At 45.4% G+C, this 27,925-nt stretch overlaps 1 protein-coding gene and 1 long non-coding RNA gene across 3 annotated transcripts in view; both read left to right on the top strand.

The window, feature by feature from the left end:
- The window catches only part of SPPL3 (signal peptide peptidase like 3), a 73,529-nt gene that overhangs the window by 17,610 nt on the left and 27,994 nt on the right, over nucleotides 1-27,925 (top strand). For both annotated transcript variants that reach the window (XM_084762216.1, XM_084762217.1), the window contains exon 2: nucleotides 17,948-18,025. In XM_084762216.1, coding sequence (XP_084618342.1) covers nucleotides 17,948-18,025 — 78 coding nt within the window. The remainder of the gene's footprint in view (nucleotides 1-17,947; nucleotides 18,026-27,925) is intronic.
- Nucleotides 10,564-13,879, top strand: LOC311586245. Its single transcript, XR_014775495.1, has 2 exons — nucleotides 10,564-11,443; nucleotides 11,666-13,879. It is a non-coding gene; the product is annotated as an uncharacterized lncRNA (long non-coding RNA).

The following is a 27,925-nucleotide window of genomic DNA, read 5'->3' as shown; positions in this document are numbered from 1 at the left end:
CTCCTGAGTGCTGGGATTAAAGACGTGCGACACCACTGCCTGGCTTTTTTTTTTTTTTAACGCAGTTGCTTGGTACAAGGTGCTCATCGAGGCACCGGGGACATAAAGGAGCAAATAGGCAAGGAGGCATGGCTCTTCATGGAGGAGTCATTTTGTGGTAGAGGAAGCAGCTTACTCATCACTTCATCACTCAGGAAGTGATGAAGCCAGTGGGGTAGCAGAGACATTTAGAGTCTTGTGTGAGCCTCGTGAAGCCATTGACACTTCATCCTGAGATATGGTGGCCCTGAGAGATTATATATGGGCGATCACATGACCAGACAACCACTGAGTAGATTAGTGTTCAAAGGACACCAGAATGCCAGTGAAGAGGTTTTGATGCTTATGTCTCTTAGTTCCTCTATTTTAAACATGTGTTTGCAAGCTACATATGGTGGTGCATGCCTGCAGTCCTAACACTGGGGTGCGGGAGGACCAGGAGTTCAGGGTGAGCTTCAGCTGCATAGAGTTCAAGGTCAGTCTGGCCTATGAGGTAAGACCATGTCTAAAAATCTTAAGACAAAATAGATCAACAGGAACACACATGTTTATAGAACCTCAGCTACAAGGGAGGGAGGTGTGCGTAAAGTTGTTATTCTCAGGAAATGTAGGAGTCCTGGTTCTCCACAAGCTTGTCAGAGTAGAGCGCCATGCACCCCAGTCTTGTCTCTTCTGCAGTGGTTCGTTCAGTCTCCTTTAATTAGCTGGTGCTAGAGCCTTTGTGACCATGGGTTTCTGTAATCGGCATCCTTTCTGGGCGGGGGCTCTTTACCATGCACCTGGGGACTACTTACGGGCATTACTAGCTTTCTTTCCTGACATCCACTTTTTCTTTTTCTTTTCTTTTCTTTTCTTTTTCTTCTTCCTCTTCCTCCTCCTCCTCCTCTTCTTCCTCCTCCTCCTCCATCCTCCTCCTCTTCTTCTTCTTTTAGATAGAGTCTCCTTATGTAGCCCTAGTGGGCCTGAAACTTGCTGTATAGATCATGTTGGCTTGAAACTTATGGAGATCCACCTGCCTCTCTGCCTTCTGAGTCCTGAGATTAAAGGTGTGCGCCACCATGCCCGGCAACAGTCATAAAAATAATAGCTGTGCATGGGAAATGATCTGGGAAATAGGATACAAGGTAAGTGTTGACTACACAGGAATGGCAGTTACCACTGTCCTGTCTTAGATGGATCGAGTCTAGTTGCTTTCTGTGTGTCTGTGTATCCATAGTCACACAATCACACACAGAGGTTGTAGCTTTGTATTTTGTCTATTGGTTGTTACTTTTAAGCTTTCTGCAGTGACAGTTTGTAAGTTTCTTAATAGTTCATACATTTTCCACCCATTTATTTTGAAATAATTATGAGGATGATTTTATAATTCTTGATAATTGTTAGTAATCAGGCAACAATATAGTCACCCTTTAAGGTCCTGAGGATGGCAGGAAAACAGACTGCATGTCACCACCACTCAGCTACCCCCCAATCCCCCCAGCAGGACTCAAGCCTCCTTAGGCCACCTGTGCATGTTCTGCACACGCGCTAGTTTATAAAGGAAACTCCTCCCATTTCTCCCTCTCTCTCTCTCTCCACATGTGTCTCCAGACACGGTTCCTGTATCTCCCTGTTAACCCTCTTCAGTGGGTCTGTTGTGTGGTGTGGTTCCATCCCTCTGTACAGCTCCGCCGCTCACCTCTAACCTCTGCAGCTCAGCCTTTTGCAATAATGACTCCTGAATTGATTCAAGTGGCGTTTCCAGCCCCTCTTACAGAATAATAACTAAATCTGCTAGGAGTTAGTTCTGTGATCTGTCACTTGTCACCGACACATAGACCTTCACTGGGATAGAAACAGGCCTGAGACAGATTTGTGGCTTTCATGATGGCACCATGAATTCTGGTATATGCCATATATCAGGCAAGTTAAACCCAAAATATAATAGGGCTACCCACAGATGTCTCTGTACAGACCTTAATGTCAGAAACCACAAACGGTTCTGTTGTCATTCCTTGTCAGCTTATGGCATAAAGTACTGTCACTCTAAATGTACTTTGTATCTTGGGATGAAGGACAGATAAAATTATAGTCCTGAGCTCACTATAAACTAAGAGATACCTGGAAAATGTATAGCCAAGTCAGTCCAAATGAAAAAGACATATATCTTGTTGTAACCTCTTGGACGCTGCTAACCTTTAGGCCGTGTCAAACTTCGTCATTCTGAACTCTCTATGAACCTATGTAATGGATACATAGATAAGAAATGTTTAGTTTTAATGAAAAAAAAAACATGTAACCTGTTGTATTTTCTAATTCATCTGTTTTTGTGATTGCCTTTTTGACTATGAGGTAATTCCTTTTTTGACATAGAAAATTTGTCTCAGAAGTATAAAAACTGTGACCAGACAATAAACAGAGTTGAAGCTTTTAACTTCATCCACATTTTTCTCGTGAGTGTGTAGGAGTGTCTCTTTTCTCTCCCTCTCTCTTACTTCTTATTTCCCTTATCTTCACAAATAAGTTAGCAGACCCAGGGCTCTGCCATCAGCAGAACATTTTTGCTTAAGGAGATTTCCTCCAAGAGGCCTATCTACAGATCAAAGAGCCTCCTCCATTTACAATACTCTGCAGTTTTGGCCAGAAGCTGCTTTAGCAGCCCTGGCTGCAGGAAAAAGTGCTCAGTCTAAGTCCTCCCGGGGGCAGAGCAGCCTGTCCTGAGCCGCAGAGGAAGCCCTGGTCCCTCCATTCTTCCTCGTGCTCACGTTACTGGCTGCCTCTTGCACTCTCTGAGTTTAAAAGGTTTTAAAATTTAGGTGTAGAACACAAGAAAGAGATGCCAGTCACCAGTCTGACTGACCCCCAGATCTCTGATGCTACACACACCCTACCTCCCCTGGGCCTGCTTTGGCAAATCCCCATTAAACCCCAGCTCCGGGGAGGCAGAGGCAGGCGGGCTTCTGAGTTGGAGGCTGACTTGGTCTACATATCAAGTGTCAGGCCAGCCGGGGCCACACACGGTGAGAGCTTGTCTCAAAAGCTACAGGCTGTGCCGCCTCCTGTTGCTCTTTTTACTTGTTTAGCCTTTGTTTATAGTCTTTGAAATAAATAGAATTTAAAAAAAATTCTGCCTCTTAGTGTTTCTTAGAGTCACAGCAAAAAGTTATTCTATGGGGAGATTAAGGCTTTATCTGTAAGAAAAGTCCCAAAGCCCTGTTAGTGAGATGTGAAGACAGCCAGGCTCTCCCCGCGTTTGTAACTTAGAAGATAAAGCCCTACTGAATCTGCTCTGATTCTGTTCTCCTCCTGCACTCTCGGTGGTCACACCAGACAAGCCCCGTGTGCCCCTCTCTTCTCTCCTGTCTGTCCTCCTACCTTGATGACAGCATCACCAGTCATGTTCACACAAGAAAGCCTGATGTGCTGTAATTAGTATAAATGCATTTTAAATATCATAATACAAGAATGTTTTACTGCAGTAATTGTCATTTGAGCTAGCCAAAATCTGTTATGCCAAAAAACAAGTTCCCCTGCTTTGGAAACACTGGAGTGCCGCCGTGGTAAAGGGAACGGCGACTACAGGAAGCTCACATACTGAGTCCTGGGCTTTGTGTATCTAAATTTTAGGTGGATTCAATTTAAAGCCATTTTGAATCTTAGAAATAGTTTAGTATTACTAGGATGTTTTCTCTCAATAAGGCAGGGTTCACCATTTGCTTGTCCGTTACAGCTTAAAACACCTAAGGCTCTGTGCACCGGTTACTGCTCACTGATAGGTAAGGGCGTGCTCATAAGGAGGTGATGACAGCACATAGTCCCATCCTTAAGAAGGGAGGTGGGGACCTGTGCTTTCTGTTAGCTTAGCCAAAGTGTGTGTGTGGCTTTTTTGAGACAGAATTTCTCTGTGTAGCCTTGGCTATCCTGGCCTCAGTTTGTAGACCAGGCTGGCTTCGAACTCACAGAGACCCGCCTGCCTTTGCCTCGCTGAATGCTGGGATTACTTGTGTGCACCACCACACTCAGCTTGCTCATCCATACTTGATAAAAGTGGGTGTTTGTGTGTTCTTGCACATGTGCTCATCACGTCCATGATGTGTGCCATGACGCCATATGTCAGTGTCTGAGGACTGCTTTGTTAAGTCAGTTCTCTCTCCCTTTACGTAGGTTGAACTCAACTGGCCCTGGCCAGGCTTGCCTACCCACTCACTGAGCCTTCCTGACAGCTTGTCTCCATGTGTTATACCAACACGTAAACAAGATGATTTGATTGCACCAAACCACTAGTGTATATAACAAAATCTATTGCTTCTTCACCGTGCTATAGCAGTGCAGGGATGGGTCATACGTAATGTAATTCAGACCTTCACTCAATTTTTAAAAATTCTGTTTAGGTATAGTATTTTATTAGTATCTTTTGAGGATATCATATATGTACACAGTGTATTACCATATTCCCTCCTCACACCTCTCCCCAACCTCTTCCAGATCTTCCCTCTCCTTACCCTGCCAACTTAGTATCCTCCCGATGTTTTTAAGTACTTCTCCTGTACCAGTGGGTATACAGGGAATCACACCTGTAAAGAAAATTGGTCGTCCTTCCCCAGAAATTATCCATAGCCCAGTAGTTAAGGGCAGGGCTTATGACCCCTTCCATCTCCAAATTGGAATGTTAATTGGCTTGATCATGTGCAGGTCTTACGCAGTCAGCCATAGATGCTGTGAGTATGCGTCCTGTGGTCCTGTCTTGTCAGAAGGTACTGTTTTATTTTTGTCCTCCCTGACCTGTGGCTCTTACAGTCTTTTTGACCCCTTCTTCTGTGATGGTCCCTGGGCCTTTCAGGAGAGGTTATGATATAGCTGTCCCATCTATGGCTCAGAAACCCCCCTAACACTAATTTTCTGTACTTTGTTCAGTTACAAGTTTTGGTTTTAACCACTGTCCACCAGTGAAACTTGTGACGAGGTTTGAGAGCTGCACCAATCTATGAAAACAGACATAAGAATTTAGAGGGCAGTTTGATATTACGTACATTTAACAGAATAATAGGACGACCACCAGAGCGGGGCAATGGTGGCGCACGCCTTTAATCCCCGCACTTGGGAGACAGAAGTAGGTGGATCTCTGAGTTCAAGGCAAACATGGTCTTCAGAGTGTGTTCCATGACAGCCAGGACTACACAGCAGAAGAAACCCTGTCTCAAAAAGAAAGAAAGAAAAAGAAAAAAGGAGATTCACCCCTAGGTCCTGTAGGCTCCCCAACCAAGGGTTCTTGGCCGGATTTACAGTATCAGGCATGCATTTCCTCCTCTGGAATGGGCCTTAGATCCAGTCAGGAAGCATATGGTTACTCAAGTAACATTCATACCACGGTTGTACTCATGGGTAGAACTATAGTCTTTGGTAATGTTGTTAGAAGACAACTACATCAAGGTAATATATAATAAATGCAGTGTACTTTATTTGGGAGGGGGGGTTCTTTTTGTTTTTAGAGGCAGGGTTTGTCTGTCCTGCACTCGCTTTGTAGATTAGGCTGGCCTCGAATTCACAGAGATCTACTTGCCTATGCCTCCCAAGTTCTGGGATAAAAGGCGTGTACCATGCCTGGCATAAATGCAGTTTAAATTCTATTAATACAAAGAAAATTTATAGTTTTGAAGTATGTATTAAGTCCTAAAGAGTGTGCATAAAACAAAATAAAAAGTTAAATGTTTAAATGTTAAAAGTTAGGGCTGGAAGGCCAGGCGTGGTGGTGCATACCTTTAATCCCAGCACTCAGGAGGCAGAGGCAGGCAGATTGCTGTGAGTTCAAGACCAGCTTGGTCTACAAAGTGAGTCCAGGACAGTCAAGGCTACACAGAGAAACTGTCTCCAAAAACAAACAAACCACATCAGAAAGTTAGGGCTGGAGAGATGGCTCAGCAGTTATAAACACTGGCTTCTCTAACAGAGGTCGCGGGTTCAATTACCAGTGCATTTGTGGTGATTAACAAACAACTGTTTGTCACTCCAGTTCCAGGGGATCCAGTGCCCTCTTCTGGTCTCTGTGGTCATTAGTAAGGTCCAACAGAGTACATAGATGTACATGCAGACAAGGCGCCCATAACATAAAATAAAAATTTAAAAATATGTGAAAGTTATTTAAATCTTTACATGCTTATTCATTGTGTGATCACTATAATTGTTAATTGTTACACATATTGTTGGTTAAAGAATAGTTTATAGCTGGGCGGTGGTGGCTCACACCTTTAATCCCAGCACTTGGGAGGCAGAGGCAGGCGGATCGCTGTGAGTTCGAGGCCAGCCTGGTCTACAAAGTGAGTCTAGGACAGCCAAGGCTACACAAAGAGACCCTGTCTCGAAAAACCAAAAAAAAAAAAAAGAATAGTTTATAGCCAAGCACAATGGGACAAACTGTAGGCATAAGGTTATTGTATAATTCAAACGCTGATTTCTGTTAAACAACCTCCCCCCCCCCCCATATCTGGTCACAAGCCTTGTTCTGAGAGAGTCTCCTGTCTCAACACTGTTTAAACACTGCTCCCCAATTGTCCCTGTCATACCGATAAAGTAGCTTTCAGCCACTCGCTAACACGGGAGAGAATAGGGTTGGACTTCCTGCCAGTCGGGAGAATGAGTTAGAGGAGGAAAAGGGGCACCAGCCACGGACAGATGTTCAGAAGAAGAGCCGGGGCAGGAAAGCTGCAGAGTGCAAGTGTCTCTAGGACGCACACTGGGAGGAAGCCAGATTAGTTTAGAAGGCTAAGAATAGAGTTAATATGTCGGGCGGTAGTGGTGCACGCCTTTAATCCCAGCACTTGGGAGGCAGAGGCAGCCAGATCTTTGAGTTCCAGGACAGCCAGAGCTACACAGAGAAACCTTGTCTTGAAATAACAACAACAAAAGAGTAGAGTTAATACTGCTCAGGATTGTGCTGTGAAGCTCTAAAATAATAGAGTCTCAATTATCTGTGATAATTGGGTTTAAGAGGAAAAACTAAGAGAAACCACACGATCATATAAAAATAACCTCAACAGCAAACCTTTTTTTTTTTTTTTTTTTTTTTCCTCTTCTCGAGATCTTTACTCAGGATTAAGCTCAGTGGGTCAACAGCAAACCTTATCCCAGCACTTGGAAAGGAGAAGGATCAGGAGTTCGAGGTTATCTTCAACACCATAAGTTCAAGGCCAGCCTGAGCTGTGGGAAAGGGTCTCAGAGAGAGAGAGAGAGAGAGAGAGAGAGAGAGAATTTTAATTGTCAGTGTTTGCTTACTTTCCTTATAATGAGATATGCCAAAAAAGAATGATAATTTTAGGGCTGGAGAGATGGCTCAGTGGTAAAGAGCACTGTCCACTCTTTAAAAGGACCCTGGTTCAATTTCCAGCACATGGCAGCGCACAGCTGTCTGTAATTCCAGTACCAAGGGATCTGACACCCCCACACCAAAGCATAAATAAAATAAAAATAAATAAAAAAGAAGCTGGGCAGCGGTGGCACACACCTTTAGTCCCAGCACTTGGGAAGCAGAGAGGCAGGTGGATCGCTGTGAGTTCGAGGCCAGCCTGGTCTACAAAGTGAGTCCAGGACAGCCAGGGCTACACAGAGAAACCTTGTCTCAAAAAACAAAAACAAAACCAAACAAAAACAAAAATTTTTTTACAAATTTGGCTTCCTTTAATTGTAACTATGTAGTTCAGTTACACAAGCATATGTAAAATATGGCATTTAGAGCAATATAACAATTCTAAAATAATACATGCCACACTAGCTTTAGGTAGGGGACAGCAAGGAACTTAGGCAAAGCAAAGCTCTGCCATTCTGTGTGACTGGTCTCAGCCACTTGGACTAGTTGAGAAATAGCATCTGCCCCACACAGCCCTCCAGTTTTTGTTGCAGTGTATTAACTTGAGGTGAATTGAGGATCGCTCTAAACCTAACCTACCCCGGATCCTGCCTTAGGACCATTGGCTGTGGTAAGGGTGTCTTGCCCCTGGTGGGTTAGAGACCAGCCGGTGAAGAAATAAGAACAGACACTTCAAGTTCTCCGTTGCCCCCTTGTCAGGAGACAGAAAAGACGGGAATCTCGTCAGGCAGTGCTGGCGACTGTTCTCTCCCTGTAGTAGAACCTGGCCGTTGTCTTCATCAGGAGGCTGTGCTCTCATCCCAGAGGTGGTGATGCAAGCAAGGTTAGGCTGTTGGATCTTCCCATACTTCTCTTCCCGTCACTGTCTAGCTGCTTATAAAAGTTACTCTCTGGCCAGCGCTCAGGGGTTAGGGTTAGCACCTGCTTTCACAGAGGACTGAAGTCCGTTGCCAGCACCCACACCAGGCGGCTCACAACTGCCTGACACCGCAGTTCCAGAGTCCCTGATGCCCTCATTTGAACTTCACAGGAGCTACACTCACGTGCACGATCCCCCATGTGTGCATAGTTAAAAGTAACACGCTCATTCTAAAAAGTTGTTCTCACGCCAGCGATCATGCCCTTGAAGAGCTCACATATGCTGAGGCATTTGAGCAGGCACCCAAGGGGATTATGGTACCTGGATACAGGAGAACAGGAAGACAGCTTGGTGGTGTGAAGTTCAACACTAGCACTCACCAGAAACCAGCCAGTGATTCCCTTAAAAAGGAGCCCTGTCTAGTTCCAGACCCCTCGGAGCAAGGAACTGAATTAGCCCTTTCCATTCTACATCTTCCTTGATGCTTATTTTATTTGAATTTCCTTATGTTTTGTTCTGTGCATAAGGAAGTTATGGCATGTGCATGTGGCAGTTGGTGTAGGAATTCATAACATAAAACTTCATTTACTTGATTTATTAAGCCAAAGTGCTGTTGTACTTCTTGAGCCTCTGGAGAACCATAAAAATCCATTGGGATTTCAGGTGCAATAAGCACACCACTTACTTAATTACTGCCCCGAGCTTACCAGAGTTCACCGTCACAAATAGAGGGCCTGAAAGAAGCCTCCACACTTCCCCACAGGCTCTTGGCCTGTTCTATTCCTGTCCTCTGGCAAGCAAGACCGCAGATCTGTTCCAAAAGCTTCTGTGAAAGCAGCTTAGGCATTTGGGCCATGGCTCTAACAAATCTTCATAGTGTAGCATTTTGGGTCCATTTTACCAGCTTTATCCACACTGTCACCAAAGGAAAAGTTGTTACTCTCCTTGAAAGCTTTGTAGCTGCCTTCTTAAGAACTTTTGGGTTGTTGCAGGTGCTTAAGACTCAGGCTTAGGGCTAGAAAGACACTCAGCAGTTAAGAGCACGTGTTGCTCTTGCAGCCGATCTGGGTGTGTTAGTACCTGTGTCCAGCAGCTCACAGCTGCCTGTAACTACAGTTCCAGGGGAGCTCTTCTGGCCCGTGCAGGCTCCTGCACACACATGAAGCACACAGACACTAAATAGCCAAACACACGCTGTCTAGAGCCTCTGATAAGCCTGTAGTGTAGACCATGGCTAGATAAAGAATTGGGGGACAGCTGGTTTATGCTGAAATAGTTGCTGTGTAAAGCCAGACACTCAAGTTTGTTTGACTTATATAAAGCAGCAGAACGCTATTGCTTTGAATACAGTTAAAATCTGTGTGAGAGCTGGAGATCCAGAGGTTAGGAACACACACTGCTTCTGCAGAGGACCTGGCTTTAGTCCCCAGCACCCACCTGTAGCTCCAGTTCCAAGGAGCTTGACACAGTCGTAAAACTGGTCAAAGACAGGCAAGAGTTTAGGGGGTTTGTTTGTTTTACATTTTAAAAGATATTTTATGTGTATGAGTGCCTTTTGCTTCACTTTTATACTTCTTTTATATATTGAGATTATAATAGAATTACATAATGTCTCCCTTCCCTTTGCTCCTTCCAACCCCTCCCATGTATCCCTTCCTCAGTCTGAGAACTTAGATTTTACTGTATAGCATGTAGCCACTGAGGATTTTAAACAGGTGTGAGAGCTGTTGAGATGCAAAGATGAAGTTGAGGCAGATGACTGACAGAGCAGCTGGGCCCTTGAAATGTCGCTAGAAAGGTTGGCAGTGACCTGGACTAAAGCCTCATCCTGGAGCTGGGAGGGTTTGGAGACAGAGCTGATGACTTATGCAGAGGTTCTGCCTGAGCATCAGCATGGAAGGTGCCGTTACCACCAGGTGTGCACAAGGCACCAAACAGGCAGAACACACTGGGCTCATAAAAGTAATCAGGGAAACCATAGACTGAATAGGGGGGACCTAGTGCCCTGGAGATGCCAGGAGAAAGAGCCAGCCGGGGTGACTGAGGCAGGAACTGCAGCAAGTGAGGTGGGAGCAACTGATTTTCAGTGTCTGAGTCCAGGACAGCTGTGAGCCCTGCTGAGAGGCCATAAAGAGCAACCAGCAACGGGCTTGATCTTGACAAGAGCTTGCTTTCTTTGTTTCTTTTTTTTCCTTTCCGAGACAGGGTCTCTCTGTGTAGCCTTGGCTGTCCCGGACTCACTTTGTAGACCAGGCTGGCCTTGAACTCACAGCGATCCACCTGCCTCTGCCTCCCAAGCGCTGGGATTAAAGGTGTGTGCCACCATGCCCGGCTTCTTTTTTGTTTTTAATTTTAATTTTCCAGGACAGGGTTTCTCTTTGTAGCTTTGGTTGTTCTGGACTCAATTTATAGACCAGGCTGGCCTTGAAATCAGAGATCCACCTTCCCAAGTGCTGGGATTACAGGCACGCTCCACCATGCTGGGCTGACAAGAACATTCCTAGGAAGGTAGAAATGAATGGATCAAGGAGGGAGGACTATATCAAATCATGGGTATGGCATGTGACTGTACTCTGTAAGGCAGTAGATAGCAGACAATACTTTGTTTCTAAATCTGCAGAAATGCTGCTGGCTGGTTTATGTGTGTGCACTTGATATCTGTGGACCCAGGCTTGTCCTGGTAGAATTGTCACCAGCCACTGAGTGCTGTGGGGTGGAACCTGGGCACAGAGGTCTATTGACTGAAGCTGGGGGTTAGTGAAAAGACTTCAGTACTTTGAGGTCACACTTTATATATCTCCAGCTAGAAATGGTGCCAGATGGGTATGTGTCAGCTGCACTGGAGCTTCCACATCATTGATCAAGCAGGTTACTCAGCATTAAAATTCCTTTTGGCATTTTTTTCTATTAAGAATCAATGTTGAGATGTTCTGTCCTCAGTAATTTGTGCTGTGATCTCAGTGCTTGTAGTCGGCCCCTCCCCAGAAGTCAGTTGTTGAAGCTTAATCCCCTGTATTAACTGAGATCTTTGGGACAGTGACTAAGTGGGGCATTGGCTTTACAGATGGGCATAAACACCCTTATTCAGGGGTTCCAAAATCCCTTCACCAGGGAGTCACGCACAGAGAAGGCACTGTCTCTGAAACAGCCTCTCGAACCATAGGAGACAAATTTGAACTTCTGATCTTTCTGCCTATGTCCCCCATGTGCTGCTGGCATTGTAGGTGTTCCCTACCTTGCCTGATTTAGGTAGTGCAAGCTATGGAACCCAGAGCTTTGTGAGCACTGGGCCAGCACTCTTACCAGCTGTGCTCCAGCCCTAGCTATCTCTGGCAGATTCCCATCTAATTACTCAGTTATTTATTATGATGATGATGTGTGTATGTAAGTGTGGACAGGCTCCCATCACATTATAGGTGAGGTCAGAGGACCACTTGTAGGAGTCAGTTCTCTCCTACTACTTGTAGGCAAAGGAGTTCATACTTAGATCATAGGGTTTGGCAGCAGACACATTTATCCACTGAGCCATCTTGATGGACCTGGTACTGACTTTTCTTTTACCTGAGTTTAGAATAGGGTTTTACTTGACTATGAGTTTTTTAAAGACAAGGTTTCTGTGTGTAGCCCTGTCTGTCCTGGAAATAGCCCTATGGACCAGGCTGTCCTCAAACTCACAGATATGCCTGTCGCGGCCTCCTGAGTACTATGCCTGCCTGCCTGCCTGCCTGCCTGCCTGCTTGCTTGCTTTTCTTTCTTTCTCAGCTTTATTTATTATTATGTATACTGTCTTGCTTGCATGCACACCTGCAGGCCAGAAGAGGGCACCAGATCCCATTATTGGTGGTTGTGCGCCACCATGTGGTTGCTGGGAATTGAACTCAGGACCTTTGGAAGAACAGACAGTGCTCTTAATCTCTGAGCCATCTCTCCAGCCCTCTGCCTTCTTTTTTGATAATCAGTTTCACAGACATTTACAGCAGTAACCTTTTACTGTAATTTTCCCCCCATGATTTATTTTTCCACCAGAAAAAAAAGTATGGTAAGTATAGTACAGTAAGATTCAAGAGAGACCGTATTTATGTAACTTACAATAATGTTCTATAATTCTTCTACTTAAGCTATTTTTAATGTCTTATTTACCTTGTTGATAAATTAAACTATAGTGGGTATGCATATTGGAAAGAAACATGGTCTGGCACATACGTGTAGATAGGCTCAGCACTGCCTCTCATTCCAGGCACCCACTGCTCAGTTGTCACATGAACAACATTACATTGGTTGTCATTTTCTTAGCCTGCCTCCCTCCCACCCCCATCCCCAGGGGCGGTTTCAAGACAGGGTTTCTTTGTGTAGCCCTGGCTGTCCTGGACTCACTCTGTAGACCAGACTGGCCTCGAACTCACAGAGATCCACCTGCCTCTGCCTCTCTGGGTGTTGGGATTACAGGTATGCGCCACCACACTCAATTTCCAACCTACCTTCGTTTAGTTAGTATAGTATATGGCATTTGTCATTAATTAATTTCTTTTTATTGCATACTCTATTAAAGATCTACAGAATATTTGATGGGAACTTTTTTAAAAAAGTGTTATATGTGCGTGCATGTGTGAGCAGAGCATTTATGCATGAACACATGTGGAAACCAGAGGACATGTTAACAAGTGTCAGCTCTAAGAACAGGTTGGCCTGGCCACTGATCTTCTGTCACCACTTCCCCAGTGCTAAGATAAAAAGTGTGTGCCACCAGGGTTGACAAATATATTTTTTAACGTTACTTATTGTTACTGTTTTTCTTTTGTGGAAATGTGCACCAGCACCATTGCCCAGCGCGGCCAGGAAAGGGTGTTGAGTCTGGAGCTGTGTAATGGCAGTTGTGGCAATTGTCAGCCACCTGATGTGGGTGCTGGGAACTGAGCTCCTCTCAGAAGAGTACCAGGTGCACTTAACCACCAGGACATCACCCAGCTCACACCTGGCATTTCATGTGAGCCCTAGGGATCAGTGTGAGGCCCTCATTCTTCCAAGACGAGCACTTTCCTGATTGAGCTGTCTTCACAGCCCTAGGACTTTTGATTTCTTTGAGTCATATGGCTTTAATGCTATATGCCGCTGCCAGGCTAATATGGCTATGTCACACTGCAGTCCAACCACAGCATGTGGGACCTCAAGTCCCATCATCAGTACTTGTTTTGGGCATTTTTCTCTTTTTGTTTTTTAAGTTGACCTGTTCTAATAGGTACAGAGTAATATTTCCATGTTTAAGGTTTTGGTTCTGGTTTTGATTTTGATTTTTTAAGACAGGGCTTCTCTGTGTAGCCTTGGCTGTCCAGGACTTTGTAGACCAGGCTGGCCTCAAACTCACAGAGATCCACCTACCTCTGCCTCCCAAGTGCTGGGATTAAAGGCGTGCGCCACCACACCAGACTTAGTGTTTTAAGTTTTAATGTTCGGGCTGGAGAGATGGCTCAAAGGTTAAGAGCACCGTCTGCTCTTCCAAAGGTCCTAAGTTCAATTTCTAGCAACCATATGGTGGCTCACAACCATCTGTAATGAGATCTCGTACCTTGTGGTGGGGCGAGGTATATATGTGGGCAGAATACTGTATAAATAATTAATAAATAAATCTTTAAAAAAAGTTTTAATGTTCATTTTGTTTGACGTGAACACGAACATTTGACATGACATGAACACAGAGATGTGTACTCACTGCCATTTCTGTCTCTTCTCAAAGAAGGGTATGTTTATAATCGTTGCCTTTTCTCCATTTTAAATTTTCTTTTTAACATATACATTTATATTATTACACATGCATAAAATAAACTACATACAGCCGGAAGAACCATGAGGCAATCGGGAATATATATAAATGTTACATTCATGGTGAATTGGCAATTCGTATTTGGCAAACTTGAAGTAAACATCTTTCCTATCTTTCTGGGTTTGCCTATTTTTTAAACTTACAGTTTGTTCTTATATCGAAGTAAAAGACTCTCTTACATGTTTGCTTTATCTGGTGGGGACATTGCAGCATTTTATCCCAGACTGACTTTTATTTTCTTCTTGCTTGTGGTACTGAGAACTAACTTGGGACCCTCACCCATGCTTTGCAAGAGTCTGTCCACCAAACTGTGTCCCCACCCTAGAAGGTGCAGTTTGATCATGATACAACTTAGTGGTCGTGACCTGGGTAAGGTTGGGAGGTGCCCATTGCTGAGATGGACGTTGTGTTGATTGCGGCAGGGCCTCTGGGTCTGGAGCTAGACTGTTGGCAGCCACGTGCTGGCCCTCCTCCCAAGTTTCTGGCCTTGGGCAAAGGACCTCACTCTTCCCACAGTGAGCATCAGCTCTGAGTTCAAGTTCCTCCTCAAAGAGATGTTGCTGAGATGAAGTGAGCACAAAGCAAATGGCTCGTACAGTGTCTAGCACATAGGAAGAGCCCTGAAGAGTGTTTGCTGTTGCTGTGCTCACAACAGCAGCTTGACTTCTGTCTCGTGCGCCTTGCAGCCAGGACTTTGTTTTGGTTGCTTAGATATTTTCCAAAGAATTTCTCCGCCCTTTACAATATTTTCTTTATGCTTATTGTATTTAGGAAGCCATAGAGCATGGTGGCTTTGCTCATCGTTAGCAAAGCACCTGTGCAGCTGTGTGAGATGCCAGCTGGGATCAAAGTCCCTGTCCTTTGAGGAAGGATGCCACTCTTAAGAGTGTGGTGGGTGGGGGCTGGAGAGATGGCTCAGAAGTTAAGAGCACCACCTGCTCTTCGAGAGATCCTGAGTTCAATTCCCAGCAACCACATGGTGGGTCACAACCATCTGTAATGTGATCTGATGCCCTCTTCTGGCCTATAGATGTACATGTAGGCAGAGCACTGTATACATAACAATTAATAAATAAATCTTTTAAAATAAAAATAAGAATGTGGTGGGCACACTAGAGTTAGTCAAACTTAAGTATTGTCAGTTCTTCAAAGCAAAATACGCTTTGCTAATGGTAAAATTTAATTAACAGATAGAAATCTTCATATACTATAAACCGGAAATTTTTAGACTGTATGATTTTAGTGTACCAGCAGCTTACATACTGCTTGTATCATATTACAAAACTTTCCGTGGATAAAAAGATCACCCAGACTACAAAATAGGCCACTGGGCTCAGATGTGATATATGCTTTTCATTATTACTCTAGTCAAGTGTATGGTGGCTCATGCCTGCAGCCCCAGTAGCAGAGGCGAGAGGATTGTGATGTCAAGGCTAGCATGGAGTGGATAGTGGGACCTGTCTCAAAAAAAGTAAAAATAAAAAATTACCCCATGAACTTCAGAGGAAACTACCCCAGTTATTTGAAAAGGCTTTAAACCCCTTCTCTTCTGCAGCTGCGATTTTCCCATAGAGAACCCCGCTGTGCGCCCCCCCCCCCCCCCCCCCGAGCTTACATCTTAGCTCACAAAGATGTAAAAGAAGGTTCTTCTCCATCTTGTGTTGTTCAGAAAATACTTTTTTTCCACTTTAAGGTTTTGCTGATTTAACATACAATAATTTCATTGTAAGTAAATTAATGAATATTCTACACTTTTCAATTTCTTGTTTTGTTGTTTTGATGGTATCATGAAGTCTAGACTGGCCTTGAACTTCTGGCCCCACTTCCCAAGTGCTCTGATTACAGGGTCCATAATCAAGTCACCCGCTTTGTAATATAGTAAATACCATAAACTACAACTCACCCAGACAAAAAACTTAACTTAGGAGTCCTGAGGTTTAGAAGTGTAAATGGTTGCACAGCCAGAAAGCACGCGCCATGCTGGTCTAAGACAGCATGTTTGCAGAGAATGGAAGAGGCGTGCTGGGTGTGTTGATGGGCAAGACCGCTCTCACTGTACTGACGCCTAGGGCACGTTGCTCAGTAGTGCTCAGTGTGTCTCAGCTCAGCAGACGTTTAGTGTCACACACATTTGCTAGTAAAGCAGCGCGAACTGGATGTTAAGTGCTCAGCGTCCAGCATGGCTCCTTCCATCTCAGGAGCTCTGTAGCTAAAGGCCTGGTGAGTGCTTAGAGAACCCATGCTTTCTGTGCTGCCTCTCAGAGGTGTCAGGTCAGCACCTGACATGCACCAAGGCATCACTGGCCAAGTTTTCAGGTCTGTGTATAATTGCCCAGCCTGAATTTTGGCATGTTTCAAATGCATGCACTTCGTTTTTTTGTTTTTTTATTACATTCATAAAAACTTGTTTATTTCCGAAAACAGCATAGTTCTGTCTTTAATTTGCATTCAAAGTCTTTGGGGAAAGACCCAGCGAAGAGCCCAAGGCGCAGCACATTCTGGGAATGCTTTGGCAGAGTATGATGTGGAGGACAGGAAGAGACTATGAAGTAAGGTTGCTGCTGGGCAAAATTTCCCACAGTTCCTCAAATACCCACTCAATTTCTTGACATAGCTACCTACCTTTCCAGCTCCCTTCTGCCTGCTTGTTTGGGTCATTAACCTAAATAATAACAGTGTGCCTCAAAAAATCCAACCAATGATTGGTCAAACTTGAAACCCATGCCACAAGAGAGAGCTCACACCTGATATTATCAAAAGGGCTAAGACCAGCTGCTGAATAGCCCAGAGACCCAGGAGAGAACCAAATAGCACATCAAGGAAAGGATTCCTCATAGACAGGAGCTTAGCACAGTTGTCATCAAAGAGGCTTCTTCCAGCCACTGATGGAAACAGATGCAAAGACCCACAGCCAAACACGAGGCAGAGGGAGGGGGAGGAAGGACTGTAGTAGCCAGAGGTGTCAGGGACACCACAAGAAACCCACAGAACCAACTAGCCTGGGCTCATAGAGCCTCACAGAGACTGAACAGACAACCAGGGAGCCTGCGTGGGACTGCCCTCTGTACACGTTACAGACGTGTGGCGTGGCCTTCTTGTGGGACTCCTAACAGTGGGAGCAGGGCCTGTCTCTGACTCTTGGCTTTTGATAGCCATGGAAGGTCTACTTTGCTCTGAAGAGAAATGGAGGAGGAGTGGGTTGGGAGGGGAGGTGGGAGGAGAAACTGCCTTTGGGGCGCGCTATGTGAGAGAAGAATACATAAACCGAGGATACTTGTTTTGCCCAGACCTGGGTGGTGTGGATTGTGAGTTCCTGGAGATGCTTGAGAGCAAGACCTGGATAGGTGACGGTGGGAGCTGAGGCCTGGGCAGCGGGGCTGCAGGGAGATGGCAGATTCCTTAGACAGCATTGGTCTAAAGTTACAAAGGACTAGTTATGAAGTAGTAACTAGTTTTATATCCTCCTTACCACACCCAAGAAAGATGTGGGTTTTTACTTCATCATTAAGCCAGGCCAGCAAAGTACTATTGCTTATTCATTGTAAACTCATGAAAATGTAAGTGTTGAAAGTTTTTTGTTTGTTTGTTTGTTTTTATTTTGTTTTTAATGGAAATAGGTTTAAGTTGGTAGCAGATGTTACAAACATATATAAACTGTGATTTTATAATATATATCATGGAGGTAACGTTTCTACACCATTATTTTTTAACACCCTAGGAAGTTAGCTAACAACCCTGGCGCTCTCGGTGTGCCCCTTGTGGTAATCCAGCATGTCCAGTTTTATGTTGCTCCTGTGCAAATGCTAATGTGCGTCTCTTTTCTTAAAGAGCCCACGGAGCTCGTTGAGCGCCTGCGGCGTATGAGTTAATGCAAGTCCTCTTCTTCCTCTAGGGCCTATTCCCTGGTGGACTCCAGCCAGGTGTCGACGTTCCTGATATCCATCCTCCTCATAGTGTACGGCAGCTTCAGGTAAGCCGTTCCTGTGGGGCTGTGATTAGCTGCAGAGGGAGGGAGCGTCACCTGTGGAGGGAAGACTTTAGCATATTAATACAAACGTGTAGAAACGAATTGCTTAAAACTATGTCTTTAGATATTGACTCACTGCAGAGCAGAGCTCATTGGGAAGGCTGTGAGGAGTGCTAACTGACTCGGGTGTCACAGGATCAAAAATGTAAATAGAAGGACGACCCAAAATAATAAATAAATCAATGCTGCAGAATGAATAATAAGTAGTAAATGTTTTTTATCTAATAAATCAAAATGTAGTCATATGCCCTTAATAGACAGAGAAGGATCAAATAAACCAAATACAGCTATGCTCAAGAAGCTAGAGAAGTTCTTCCATGTCCTGAAGGGCCTTTTCACGAATAGCATTTTTACAGAAATCAGTGTTTTCTTATGACAAAAACATGGACAGAGGCAATCCATACAAATTCCTAATAAGAGACAGATGCCCCTTTCAGACTACCTGCAGTGGAAGGAACGTAGCTGTCTGTAATTCAGATCCGCACTCACGCAGCTGTACAGCTCATTGCTAACGGAGTTTGGATTGGAATGGTTTTAAGCTGCTGACCCCTGGATATAATGTCTTTACACTTGAATGCGTTTCTGTAGACAGTAAGTCATGATGCCTTTGCTCATACTTCAAGTTGACCTGACTAAGTGGGTAAGCATTTCTTCCTCTGCTGTTTTCTGGGTGGAATGTTTTGTTTTGTTTTTTTCTTTTTTGATTTTTCGAGACAGGGTTTCTCTGTGTAGCCTTGACTGTCCTGGACCCACTTTGTAGTCCAGGCTGGCCTCGAACTCACAGCGATCGCCTGTCTCTGCCTCCCGAGTGCTGGGATTAAAGGCATGCGCCACCACGCCCAGCGACATGTTATTTCTTTAACTATTCTATAGAACTCAGCTTTGAAACTATTTACATCTAGGCTTTTCTTTGTGCGGTAGTGTTCTTGCTCTGGCTTGATTGAAAGTCCTTTCTTTAAAAAAAAAAAAAAAGGAAGGTCTGAAGAGATGGCTCACTCAGTAGTTAAAGGCGCTGACTGCTGCTCTTCCTGAGGACCTGGGTTCAATTCCCAGCGCATGGTGGTTCACAACTATCTATAATGGTATTTGATGCCCTCTTCTGTCATGCCAGTGTACATGCAGATAGAGCACTCACACACGTAAGATGTAAAGCATACCATGTAAGCTCTTTAGGCGCACAGGACAGTGACAGAGAGCCTGGCGTCACTCTGTTACAGCTGTGCTATTACTAGGGAGTGGGTGGCATCACTGCTTTGGATTGCATTTCTTGGAATGATGGTGCAGCTGCTGAGATCTCTCCTGTGGGTAGCCATCTGCTTTCTTCGGCGAAATAGCTACTCAGAAGTGCTCTCTGACAGACAGAATTTGTAGCTGGCTCCTACTCTCTGGCCTGCCTTTTCATTTTCTTAGTGTTGTCTCAGCAGAAGCATAATTTTGGATAAGTCCACATTGTACCGTGTTTATAAATCACGCTTTTATTGTTATGTCAAAGAATTGACCTGCTCATTGAGACAAATATTAAAACATTTAATAGTTTCAGTGTGGTGCTTACATTTAAGACTATGGTATGTTTTCAGTTTGTCTTCATATCATCTTCAAAAATTGTTGACTGGCCGGGCGTGGTGGCGCACGCCTTTAATCCCAGCACTCGGGAGCCAGAGGCAGGCGGATTGCTGTGAGTTTAAGGCCAGCCTGGTCTACAAAGCGAGTCCAGGACAGTGAAGGCTACACAGAGAGACCCTGTCTTGGAGAAAAAAAAATTGTTGCCTGTCAGTGTGAGACTAGCTACATTCCTGTTTCTGTTCCAGTCATCTGTATGGCGTATGTGCGTGCGTGTGTCTGTGCTGATGGCTGCCTCAGGTGTTTTTCCTTAGGTGTCATCCACCTTACACACACACACACACACACACACACACACACACACACACACACACACACACGTTTAAGCCCCATCCCCAGTCTTGATACTTGCAACCCAAACACTTGATCCACTGAGCTGTGTCCTCAGCCTCTGTATTCTCTTCCTAGGCCTGTCCTGGTTTCTCAATTACTGTATCCTTCTTAGGAAGTTGGTAGTTTAAGTATCAACTTTGTTCTTTTTCAAATGTATCCAGTTACTCTGCATCCTTTACATTTCCATATAACTTTCAGATTCAACAGGTCAGTTTCTTCCCCCTCACAAAAAAGTCTGTGGGTTTGATGAGCATTGCGGCTCCGTGCATCAGTTACGTGGAACTGCTGGGTGTCTTGTTTATTTAATCTAGGATTTACCTATCATATGTTGTGTGTGTGAGTGTTTTGCTTTTAGTGTGTATGTGCACTACTTGTGTACCTGGGAGCTCAGAAGAGAGCATCAGATCTCCTGGAGAGGAGTGACAGATGGCTGTGAGCCACCATGGAGGTGCTAGGAACTGAACTCCGGTGCTGTACCATGACTGGCCTGGAACTTGCTCTGTGCCAGACCACCCTCAGACGCACAGCTCCACCTTGCTGCTTGTGTATTTCACCCTCTACTGCTGACTGCTTTCTCTGGCTGCTGCTGTTTGCGCTGTCCTGAGTACTGGTGCTGTGGATGCTTACAGCTCTGATGGGAGGGAACAGCAGGGTGCGAGATGACGTGCTAACTCTGCGCTCTAGGAACACGTTTCCCAAGGCGGCTGCTCCGTTCAGCATGCTCAGCAGCACTGCACGATCCCTTCACTTGGCACTGCCAGCTCTTGTTGTGTTTCCTTTTATTTTTACTATATGATAATTACATAGTATAAGCTTCCACTGTGTATTTCCATACCTCATATCATTATTTTCACCACAGCCACACACAAACATGGCTCTCTCTTCTTGCCCTCCTTTGGCTCCGTTGCTCCTTGTCTGTGCTCCTGCTTGCCCCTATCTACTCCTGCCCAGTCTAGACGCGTGAAAGGAGGCGGGGCTAGCTGTGCTCCACTTGCAATGATATAATTTCATTTTCCTTCTTTCTTTCCCTCTCTCTCTCTCTCTTTCTTCTTCCTTCCTTCCTTTCTGTCTGTCTTTCTTTCTGTCCATCTGTCTTTCTTTCTTCTCCTTTCTCTCTCTCTCTCTCTCTCTCTCTCTCTCTCTCTCTCTCTCTCTCTCTCTGTGTAGCCTTGACTGTCCTGGACTCGCATTGTAGACCAGGCTGGCCTCGAACTCACATTGATCTCCCTGCCTCTGCCTCCGAGTGCTGGGATTAAAGGCGTGCACCACCGCCGCCCGGCTTTTTATTTTCTTTATGGCAAAATAAAGCATCCGCCTCCCATCTTTGTGTGTGTGTGTGTGTGTGTGTGTGTGTGTGTGTGTGTGTGTGTGTGTACACATTTTTAAATCCATTCATTTAGCCAGGCAGTGGTTGTGTACACCTTTAATCACAGCACTTGGGAGGCAGAAGCAGGCTGATCCCTGAGTTTGAGGCCAGCCTGGTCTACAAAGTGAGTCCAGGATACAAGGCTACACAGAGAAACCCTGCCTTAAAAGAAAAAAAAATCAATTCAGAGCTGGGCACAGTGGTGCACACCTTTAATCCAGGCCAGCCTGGTCTACAAAGGGAGTCCAGGACAGCCAAGGCTACACAGAGAGACCCTGTAGGGGTGGGAGGATCCGTTCGTCCATAAGATCTAGGGTACGCGACTCATTTGGCAGTTCCACTCTTCATTACTGGCTTGTGTGGTCTTTGCACTGACTGACTCCCACCTTCTGCACTTGCTTCCTCTCGCTCCTGTGTCCTAACAAGCGTTTGGGCTTGAGTTCCTGTCGCCTCTGGGCTCACCTGCCTGTCCTGATCCATTGTGTGGCTCTGTTACTCGAGTGGGTGTAGGTGGGGTCTCAGTATGGCTTTTATTTGCATTTCCTTAATGACTCACACTATCCAGCATCTTTTCATTTGTTTATTTCACATCTGTGTAGATTCTTTGGTGTCTAATGAGAACTGCCACCCCCTCCCAGCTCTGGGGCCCAATCTAGGGTCGTGAGCCTGCCATACTTACTTACTCTGAGCCCCTCTCTCCTTATTCTACCTTCCTAGTGTTGACTCTAAGAGTTGATGACATACTGTGAGGATGCCTTTACCAGATGAGTGCTGGCAAACATTTCTTTCAAGTCTCTGGACTTGTCTTTTCACTTTCTACATATTTGTAGTTGTGTATTTCCTGATGGACTGGCCTTTGTTAAATGTCCCTCTATTTCTGTGGTTCTCAGCTGTGGGATGCCATTCCATCACAACAGAAGCAAAACTACAGCTATGAAGCAGCAATGAAATCATTTTGTGGTTGGGGGTTGCAGCATTAGGAAGGTTGAGACCCACTGTCTATACCTTCTTAAAATTTCTGTGTTAATATTGAGTCTGATGTGAGAATACCCAACGTCTTTTATTTTAGTTTTGGAGAATTTGTTAAATATCTCTCAAAGTCAAGCTGCAGTGACAGATTTAGATATGAGTCTCAGAGACCCTGGGGGGAAAATGTGTGTGTTCAGGGTGTGCATGCACATGGGAGTGTGTCACTCCACAGCTCTTTTCCTTGAGGCACTCAAATGTGACTCATCGTTTCCTTCAGTGTGTGCGTTCTGGGAAATACTTTGGCCAAAAATGAGGGTAGACAGGCAGCAGCAGGGCTGTGGTCCAGACGACAGAGCATGCTATGCCTGAGGTTGTCACACCATCTGGCTGTTGGTCCCTCGGTTATTCCTGACCACTGTGCTCTTAAACACAGTGGTGATCCAAGCATGTTCTGTTGCTTGCTGAGTGCAGACCTCGGGGCCTTGACTAATCACAGCACATTCTGTCAGACCCAGTGAAGCTTTGGGCAAGCCCACATGCTCCTGGTCCAGCAGCACACAGTGAAGGTTGGTTTGGTTTGGCTTTTTGGATTTTGGTTTCTGAGAAAGAGTTTCTCTATGTAGCCTTACCTGTCCTGGGCTCCATTTGTAGACCAGGCTAGCCTCGAACTCATCCACATCTACCAGCCTTTGCCTCCCCGAGTGCTGGGATTAAAGGCGTGTGCCACCATGTCTAACTCAGAGTGCAAGTTTCTCAAAGCAAGCTTAGGTTGCTCAGAAAATCCTAAAGATTTAAAGAATCTAAAGAGTCTAAAGAATGAGTTGATTTCCAAGACTTCTGTTCATGGGGTGAGGGTATATAGCTCAGTTTAGAACCCTTGACTTGCCTGCCATGTGTGAAACCCTGGTTTTGAGCTGCAGCATCACAAATTAATAATTTGTTTTGGCATCCATATGCTGTGCCTGTGTGTGTTTGTGGCTGTACATAACTGTGTAGTCCTCAGTAGCTCCCTCTCTGAGCCTGGAACTCACTAGCTGAGGTAGGCTGACTACCCAGTGAGCACTATGCACCTGGCCTGTACTCTGGTCCTGGGGAACTTGAGCTTAGGTGCTTCCTCATGCTTGTGTGCTGTGCTGACTGAGGCATCCCCAACCCTAGTTAATTCAAATAACATTCTATTCTTTTCTTAGGAACTCTTACATTAGAAATGAGGAGTATGTGGTACTATAAAAGCTATCCTTAGCACACTAGTGCACGGAACACTGTAAAGTGCTGTTAGTCCTACTTTAGAGAAAGATGTGGACTGGAGAGATGGCTCAGTGGGCGGACACTTGCTGTGAAAGCTGAAGGAGCTGGTTCATGTCTCCAGCAGACATTTAGAAAATCGCTGTGGCCTTGGGTGCCTGTAACCCCAGCTTTTGGGCCTGGAAACAGGCAAATCCACCCAGCTTAGCCCAGACAACCTGCTTAGTGATAGGCCCTGTCTCAGAGGGAGAGTGTGATAGAGGAAGGTGCTAGACACACACACACACACACACACACACACACACACACACACACACACACACACACACACACACCGCGCGCAGGGGCGGGGGGCATGGCACAAATACATACCAAATGTATTTATTCCTACTGGATAAAGGTTTAGGGGTGTCTTGCTTTGGACCGTCATCATCATGATTTTGCATGTTTTATATTGTGATTATCACTTGCTACCTTTTCTTGTTTAAGAAGAAGGTGAAGGTCAGATAGGTGACAGGAGATGGTGACCCAGAGCTGGTTTGCTGGGCTGCCTAACAAGGAGCCGCAGGATGACTTGACTTTAGTTCTAGAAGCTGAAAGTCCAAGATCTAAGATGTCAGCAGGGTGGGCTGACACCCTGACGCCTGCCCTTGGTCTGTGGTTCAGTCTTCACCTGTAGGTGGTGCTTTCACATGTCCTCTCCTGACTGCACAGATGTCTCTCTCCCCTTCCTTGCCCACGCCTGCTTATCTCCTTTGATACTTTTTTGGTTTTTCGAGACAGGGTCTCTCTGTGTAGCCTTGGCTGTCCTGGACTCACTTTGTAGACCAGGCTGGCCTCGAACCTCCGCCTGCCTCTGCCTCCTGAATGCTGGGATTAAAGGCGTGCACCACCACGCTCGACCTGATCCTATTTTAAGCCAGGTGTGGTGCTGTACACCTTTGGTCCTGCCACTTGCGGGGGAAGGGGGAGGGGTGTCTGTGGGCTCAACACCAGCTTGTTGGTCCAGGCCAAATGCTACACAGTAGGGGTAGAAAAGCACACCATCTTACTGTAATAAGTCTTAAAAAACTGTCTGCAAGTACAGTTACATGTTCTGGCCTGTGGTTAAAAATGCAGATAGGAATCTTGAAGGTAGACAATTCAGTCCAACATAGAAAGTAGTCATATTACTGTCCAAACCACAGCACACTGACTTTGAACAGGGGTCACATTAATCTTGGTAGGACAAAATAATAATTACCTAGGGATTTGTCATCTCCTGCTTATAAGGTTACTATGAAAATCAAAAGAAATCTTGGACTTGAGTTTAGTTCAGTGGTAGAGCATTTGTGTGGTACGTCTGAAGCCTCAGATCCATCCCCACTCTGAAGAAAACAAAGAGTCACCTTGACTGCCACCTCCAGCCCAGTGCCTGACCGGGTGAGTCAGTTAAGGTTAGCTGTTACAGAGTGAGCGGAAGAGCTGGAGGTGGGAGGGTCACAAGTCGAGGAACATGTTTGGTTACAGAGTGAGTTCAACCCTGTCTCATACTGTCCTTGCTCCTCTCACTGCCCCCAAAAAACAGCCACCAGCAACCCAGTTCTCTGCTGTATTTGTAGCATGTCTTTGCTACTTTGTGGGTTCTTCTTTTTCCCACCCTTTATCCCCGCCCCCAGTTTCACCTCCTATCATTAGGAAAGAAAGAAGGATAGAAGGGAGAAAGACAGATATCCCTGAATCTTAATTTCTTTCTTGTTTTTTCTTGGAGCACAACTACTAACAAACTGCAACCAACCCCCTTGAACGACCAACAACCAGCCACTTCTCAGGGCTCTAGCATTTATAGCCCCTCTGAAAAGTTCCCAGAATTCCAAATGTCACACAGTTGCAGAAACTGTCTGCAGCTGGCTCTGGTGATCGCAGCTATCCAGCACCTCTGCTAGAGCTTGAGGAAACCATCATCCTTTGCTGCCACGCAGCCCCGCATCCACACACCTGGGATTAAAATGAAAATACACAATGAGAACACATCATGTTTCTGTGGGTTTTTTTTGTTTGTTTGTTTGGTTGGTTGGTTTGGTTTTTTGAGACAGAGTTTTCGGTGTAGCCTTGGCTGTCCTGGATTCTCTTTGTAGACCAGGCTGGCCTCGAACTCATAGTGATCCACCTGCCTCTGCCTCCTGAGTGCTGGGACTAAAAGCGCGCACCACCATGCCCAGCCCTGTTTCTGTGTTTTTTTAAAAGAAACCAAAATTCAGGGCTGGAGAGATGGCTCAGAGATTAAGAGCACTGACTGCTGTTCTTCCAGAGGACCTGGGTTCAATTCCCAGCAACTACATGGTAGCGCATAGTCATTTATAATGTGATCTGGTGCCCTCTTCTAGCCTGCAGGCAGAACACTGTATATGGAATAAGTAAATCTTAAAGAAAGAAAGAAAGAAACCAATTCTCACTACAGTCATTATTTTGGCCTTCAAAATATATCCAGCCCCTTAATCAGAAGACTGTCCTCTTCTCTCATGCATCCGTGCTGGGTTGGTTGGTCAGGGACAGGATTTCATTGCTATGTGGCCCAGGTGTGTGTGTGTGTGTGTGTGTGTGTGTGTGTGTGTGTGTGTGTGTGTGTGTGTGTGTCAGTCACCGCCTAAAACTTGACCTACTGCTGTTTCTGTTCAGTTACAGTTGATACAAAGTAAAAAACAAAACATTGCTTTGGGTCTTTTTTTTAAAATACAGGATCTCACCATATAACCCTGGCTGGTTCAGACTTTTGATCCAAACTTGCAGTCCTCTTGCCTCAGCCTCCCAACTGCTGGGATTTTGGGCATGTGTCACCATGTTCAATTTCTTCTGTCGGTCAGTTTTCACTTTCTTAATGTTTATATATTTGTGTGTGAGTGATGTGTTTGTGTCAGTGTTCCTCAGAATGCGAGGGAGGAAGTTTTGTGGAGTTGATTCTGTTTCTCCATATTTACGTGGATCAAACTCAGATAATCAGGCTTGCGCAGCAAGCTCTTGACCTGCTAAGCTGTCTTGTGGCCCACATCATTTAAGCACTGGTTGTAGTAACCCAAATGTGCCCTTTGTTAAGCAGATAGACAGGGTACAGTTTGAATGGAGTGTGCAGTAATAATGTTTGGTGTGTTGTTGTAGAGCAGTGTAAGACTGGTGGTAGGATAGGGCTGGTGGTGTGGGTGATCGTCTGTGAGGGCAGAACAGACTGTTCAGGGGCTAGCCAAGCATTGGGCTATCTGTGGAGTTAATAAGTTACCAAGTGAGTCAGGATAGAGGCCCATACTTCAGTGGTTCTAGTAGTGCTCTAAGGCAGAAGTCTGCCATCAGCTGAAACTAGACCCCAGTCACAGTGGCCTGCAAACGGAGGCCCGTGATCTTCCTCTGTAAAACTGGAAAAAGTAACACAGCTTAAACAGATGTGTTTTGTCCTCCACGTTCTCATGTTGTGTAGTGATGACCCCTAGTGATCAGACAAGGCTTGATTTTAGCAAGATTGAGGCAAACCGAAGCTCAGAGTAGTTACATAAAACTGCCCAGCGTCAGAAGGCAGAGGCAGGTGCACCTGGAAGTCCAAGGCCCGCCTGGTCTTCAGAGAAACCTCCTGGGGAGGGTGGTGACGGTTTCATAGCACCTCAGGCGTTGCCTTTGGCACCGTCTCTGCAAGCAGTGCTGTCAGCAAGATGAAATATGCTTGCTTTGCTTCATCAGTTTATTTGAAGATAATCTTTTAAAACAATGTGTTTGTGGCTGTGTGTCTAGTAGAGTCCAGGAAAGGGCTTGGGATGCCCTGGAGTTGTGGTTGCCGGTGGTTATCAGCCACCCACACAGACACTAGAGACCAAACTCAGGGTCTCTGCAGCAGCTTTAACTGCGAGGGTCACCCCTCTGGCCCTGATGTGTGTGACCGTGCATGCATGTGTTTTTATTGTTGTTTAAGTCTGGGTCTCTTGAACTCACAGAGATCCACCTGCTTCTGCCTCCTGGGTGCTGGGATTAAAGGTGTGCACCACCACACCCAGCTAAAGGTAGAGTTTTTAATAGCCCTCAGCTAATAATAAATTGGAAGAGTTAAATGACTGGCCAGCACTGACCTCAGCACCCAGGCTCTTTCCTCCATCTTCTGAGAGAAGCTGTGTAACACCCATGCCTCGGGTAAGACCAAAAAGACAGCTGGCAGCTTTCCCGTCCACAGTGTCAGATGTGCCAGCAGGAGGAGTAGAAGCTGTCACCAGGGGCAGAGAGGCAGCGTGGATGTAACAGATGTCCTTACTGTTGGGATCTTCATAAGTGGAGCTAGTGCGTGTCTTCCCAGG

Source organism: Acomys minous (assembly GCF_964271855.1).
Source record: "Acomys minous genome assembly, chromosome: 16".
Lineage (NCBI taxonomy): Eukaryota > Metazoa > Chordata > Mammalia > Rodentia > Muridae > Acomys > Acomys minous.
This window is presented reverse-complemented; position numbering and strand designations above follow the sequence as displayed.